Genomic DNA, 5,241 nt, shown 5'->3' on the forward strand with positions numbered 1-5,241 from the left:
TGTAATAAGGCACATGTACTCATTAAATAAATAAATGTTGACTTCTCACAATACACAATGAAAGGAAATTAGTCTAATTGGTGAGTTGGACTTGATGTATTGATTTCTTTGTCGTGTAGCAAATGCATTTTGATGTTGCAGAATGAAACTTGTTTTGATAGATTTTTTGTAGCTATTGCAATTCTGGTTGAATCAATCAGAATGTATTTGTTTACTTGAATTATTTTGGGGGCATTTTTTTTTGTATATTTAGACCTATTTAAGTTTTAGTGTGGTCTTTTTTGGTGGCTATTTTATTATTAAAAAATATTGTTGTAAAATTAAAATGCAAATGTGTTTTATAAAATGTTTTTGCAGTTTTGTGAAAATACACATTTTCTACATAAGTATGCACCAGGTTATTTTTTTGTCAAGGTTTTTATTTTATAGTCCATTAAAGTTTTTGGAAGGATTAGTTTCGTTTCTATAAATATAAAAAAAATGGCAAGAATCCTACAATTTTTATAGCATTATTGACGTTTTTGGTAGAATTGTAACATTTTTACCATTTTTTTCCCGTTTTTTAAATTGGATTATCGCAAATTGGGGGAATTATTTATTTATTTATTTATTTATTTATTTATTTATTTATTTATTTATTTATTTATGGGGGGCAAAATTAATTACTTTTAAAACTGTTACGTCTAAAACAACCCAATTTGGCTTAAAAATAGTTTTGCACAAAAAACTTTTTGTAGAGAACATCCCTCCAATTTTTTTTTTTTCTTTCCTGGTTCGGTAGAATTTCTAGCCCAGCCTTTAAGGGTGTAATTGTAGACGATCAAGGTGCGACTGATTGGCGACCGCAGGTAAAGGTTGTTGTCCCCCCCCCCCCTCCTCCTCCTCCTTCTCCTCCTCCTCCTCCGCCGCCGCCGGTGCTCAACGAAGCGCACCTCCGGGCCGCGATGGTTGGTGACGTCACGTTTGCGTGCAGGAACGCCAAGCAAGCCCTGCCTTTGAAGTGGGCCGCTTTTGGCTGCATCCTCGCCGCCTTCCGCGCTCATTTGCAAGGCGCGCCAGGTGGTGCAGCTCGACGGAAGAAGGCACCAAGCGCACCGACGAGCGAGCGAGCGAACGAACGAACAGCGCGACAAAAAAGAAGAAAAGAGAGAGAGAGGAGACTTTCTTGCGTTCACCTTTCTTGTGGATTCTGCTCTTTTTCTTCGCACGTGCATGCTCGCAGTCGTGGACTTTTTGCGTGCGCTCTCTTTGGATTTGGACCGCTGCTTTTTCTCCTTTTTTTGTGCACTTTTTTCTCCTTTTGTTTGCCATCCGAGCGAAACGCGCGGCATGCCTGCAGTTATCTCGCATCTTCCCAGCAGCAGGTGAACTCCAGATAGCAACTTTTTTTTTCGTCCCCCACCCCCTTCCCCCTCCCTGCTTCTTCCTTCGGCTCCCGCCGGCCGCCGTGCACGCACTCGCGACAGGCAGCCATGTCCAAGCCGGCCGACCACATCAAGAGACCCATGAACGCCTTCATGGTCTGGTCCCGGGGCCAGCGGCGGAAGATGGCTCAGGAGAACCCCAAGATGCACAACTCGGAGATCAGCAAGCGTCTGGGTGCCGAGTGGAAACTGCTGTCCGAGGCCGAGAAGCGGCCGTACATCGATGAGGCCAAGCGGCTGCGCGCGCAACACATGAAGGAGCACCCGGACTACAAGTACCGGCCGCGGCGCAAGCCCAAGAACCTGCTCAAGAAGGACCGCTACGTGTTCCCGCTGCCTTACCTGGGCGACTCGGAGCAGTTGAAGGGCTTGCCGCTGCCGTCGGACGCGCTGCTGAGCCACAGCGAGAAGTCGGCGGCTGCGGCGGCAGCGCGCGCCTTCCTGCCGCCCGCCTCCGCCTCGCCCTACTCGTCCTTCCTGGCGGACGCGGCGGCGGCGGGCTTCGGCCAGAAGATGGCCGACATGCCGCACGCCGCCCTGGCCGCCGCTGCGGCCGCCGGCGTGCCCTACTCGTCGCTGGGCTACCAGGGCGCGGGCGCATTCGGGGCGTTGGGCGGCTGCGGGCCCACGCAGCACCCGCACCCGCATACGCACACCCACCCGTCGCCCACGAACCCGGGCTACGTGGTGCCGTGTAACTGCAGCGCCTGGTCGGCGTCCAGCTTGCAGCCGCCCGTGGCCTACATCCTCTTTCCAGGTATGAGCAAGACTGGGATTGACCCCTACTCATCCGCGCACGCCGCTGCCATGTAATCACGCGCATGTTGAGATTCAAACAAAACAAACAAAAGCAAAGCAAGACTGACTCTTTTTGAACATGCATGTACAGAAGACGACGCGCAGGAAAGCGGAATGGACTTTTTTTTCCCCCCCGCTCAAGTTTCCTGCAGCCGCGTGCGAGGATTGTAAGAAATATAAATGTTTATACGGCAGCCTGCGAGAAGAAAAAGAAGAAAACAAAAAGGAGGCCTTTAACTTTATTTATTGTGTACATTTCAATGCTGGTTTGTGTTGATTACTAGCAATCAACTCTTATGATTATTACCCTCCCCTCAATTGGCACATACGGGTTATCGATTAAAGGTATACGGTTTAATTTCATATATTTGATTCCCTTGTATTTTCTAATTTAATTTGAATGTGTATTTTTTATCGAAGAAAAAAAATAATAAAAAGATAAAATGTCATGTATCTATCGAAGGTTGACACCTCTTTGTTAACGCCAGCAAAGAGAAGAAGAGTCCAATAAAAAAAAGACAATCTGTCTCATTTCATGCTTTTTGCAAACAATTCTTGAACCTGACAATTCATATTTTCAAGGCAAGGCGCCCAAATCACTTCTAAGCGGTTTTTTCAATTTTTTTTCTGAACTTTTCTGGAGAACCGTGACGGCGTTAAAGATGAGGGGAGGCCTCCCGGGATTGAAGCCGCCTGTCGGACCCGTTTGGCGGCTTCGAGCCTCGCATTAGAGCCAGTCCTGCCTGGAGCATCTTGGAAGTGGATTAAAAAAAAAAATTAAACGCAAACATCGAAACAGCATCTTGCAGTCACTTGTCTGCAAGTTCAACAACTCGGAAAAAAAACAAAAAACAGCGGCACCCTCACGAAGCGAACACGTGTTTCAACATGCGCGCTGACTCATTAAGACAAAAGACTTGGCCAACACACACGCAGGAATTCACTTAATGTGTGTGCATGTGTTGTGTGTCAACCGAGAGGGTTGGAGCGAGAGCGAGCGCGCACGCACGAGCACGCGCCTTTTCTAATTAAGAATTTCATTTTCCACGTGCAAATTGTTGACTTTATCTGGCGGGAACATATGCTGCGCACAAGTGGAGGTGCAATCTTTGGCTGCAGGGAGGGGGTGGGGGGAGAGATCCGTACGCATAGCTTGTAAATGAGGATACTTGAAGTTGGACACCTCCAAAAATGTGTGTGTTGGTAGTTTGAAGCTGGCTTTTTAATTTGAGACATTTAATAGCACAGTTGTTGCCTTATTTTGTGGCGTTCTTGATGTTTGTTCCAATATGATGATGACTTTTGTCTGCGTGCAGGATTTTGTGGCATCATTTTTATGAAGTAGGATTATTGCAAGTTCGGATCATGACTTGCAATCTGCATTTGTTGCCTTATTTTCTGATTTTGTGGCCTGATTTGTAGTTTGTCCGCAGCACAAGACGTCAAGGCTCTTGTTGGCATGCTCAGTTTGGAGTCATTTTGTTACGTTTTTTTTTTTTTTTAATGGAGCTTTAATTAATATCCCACAATTGTTTACTTTTCTGACTCGTGTCTTTCTTTTTTTTTAAATTCTTTATAATGTAAATGCAGGTGTCAGGATTTTTTTTTAAAACAAATGTTTTAATGCACTGGATTTTTAAAATTTATTTTGTGTCGATAGGGTTTTTAGGATTTTTGATAAGTTTTCTTTGTACTTATGAAGTCTTTGTGTCACTTTTTTAAAAAAATCATAATTATTCTCATCATTCTTATGATTTTATGACACCCGCTTGTTAATCATTACATTCATGAAAATTTAGTTTCTATTTATTACATTGTTTATTTTTTCATGGCACCAATTTTTAATGACTATCAGTACTATGGATATTTGAAATTATTTTTAAAGAATGATTTGTATTTTCATGACCCTTCAAATAAAAACAGCTTTACATGTAACATTTTTATTTTGCTTTCTTTTCCAGTTCTTTTAATTGTTGTTCCATTGGCACCTTTTTGGCAATTGTATTTTTTTCCTTTAGCGCTTTTTTAATTCCAGGGCATCCCATCATTAGTCATCCATCATCAAGCTTATTTATTTTTATTTTAATATTATTTTTTTACTTTTTAGGACACTTACATGGTTTTTGCTTACTATATTTATTAGTGGCCTTCTTTTGAGTTTGTTTTAAATGTACTTCCATCCATCCCTTTGCTTCTATTTTTTAATAACATTCTCGAGGCTGCAAAAAAAGTAGCTTTCAACACATTTTTGATAGAGTGCAAAAATGTAAATATAAATAATGGTGTGTTTGAATGCATTTTCATTTTTTTTTTAATCCCTCGGTGGACTCCCCGCGTGGATTCGCGTGAATCCAGCCGCGCCAGTGCTCTTATCTCCTTGGCAGCTCGGCATCATCCTCATCTCAGCTTCTGAGGGGGAATTGTTCTTCATTTGATTTCATTCACTGCCGTGCGCCTTTCCAGGTCATTTATACGCTTCATTTGCTGATAAAAGTCCAGAGGGGGTGGGAGGGGGGTTCTGGGGTGGGCTACTTTCACCCCCTACGAAACACTTAAAAATCAAAGACAATTACCGCTTTTATTTTTGTGTGTGTGTTTAATTAAATTGGCCGCACTTAGTGGCGTCGATTTCAGATTGTGTGTAAGAAAAGTGAGATGTGATCAAGCGAGGAAGCGAGAATGTGATGGCGGAATGGTTGTGTGGGCGCAAACGGGCGAGGATAAAACTGATCTCATTTCAGCATATTAAATATTGTCTCCCAAAAAGGATGAAAAGCACCCTCATCGGTATCTGAAATTGAATCTGGGATAGCATTTGGACGAGGAAGGCGAGAGAGAGAGGGAAAAAAACACATACTGTGTGTTGTGTTGTTTGAAGCAGGATGCTCTTTTTTTTTAAAGGCAAAGAAATGATAAAAAATGTAAAAAAATATATTTATCTAAAAGGAAGAAAGCTTAAGAGAGAGGGAATCACGTTGCAACGCTTATTTAAAGGGTTTAAAAAATGCGATTTGCATCC

General features: G+C 43.0%; 1 protein-coding gene across 1 annotated transcript; it reads left to right on the forward strand.

The window, feature by feature from the left end:
• Positions 1-683: 683 nt before the first annotated feature.
• sox14 (SRY-box transcription factor 14) lies at positions 684-4,157 on the forward strand. Its single transcript, XM_088394366.1, has one exon. It carries the CDS (start codon positions 1,473-1,475, stop codon positions 2,235-2,237), a length of 765 nt encoding a protein of 254 aa, XP_088250492.1. The 5' UTR covers positions 684-1,472; the 3' UTR covers positions 2,238-4,157.
• The last annotated feature ends 1,084 nt before the right edge of the window (positions 4,158-5,241 follow it).

The sequence above is a fragment of the Syngnathus floridae genome, chromosome 13 (assembly GCF_059516105.1).
Source record: "Syngnathus floridae isolate MCC-2025c chromosome 13, RoL_Sflo_1.0, whole genome shotgun sequence".
NCBI classification, from domain to species: domain Eukaryota; kingdom Metazoa; phylum Chordata; class Actinopteri; order Syngnathiformes; family Syngnathidae; genus Syngnathus; species Syngnathus floridae.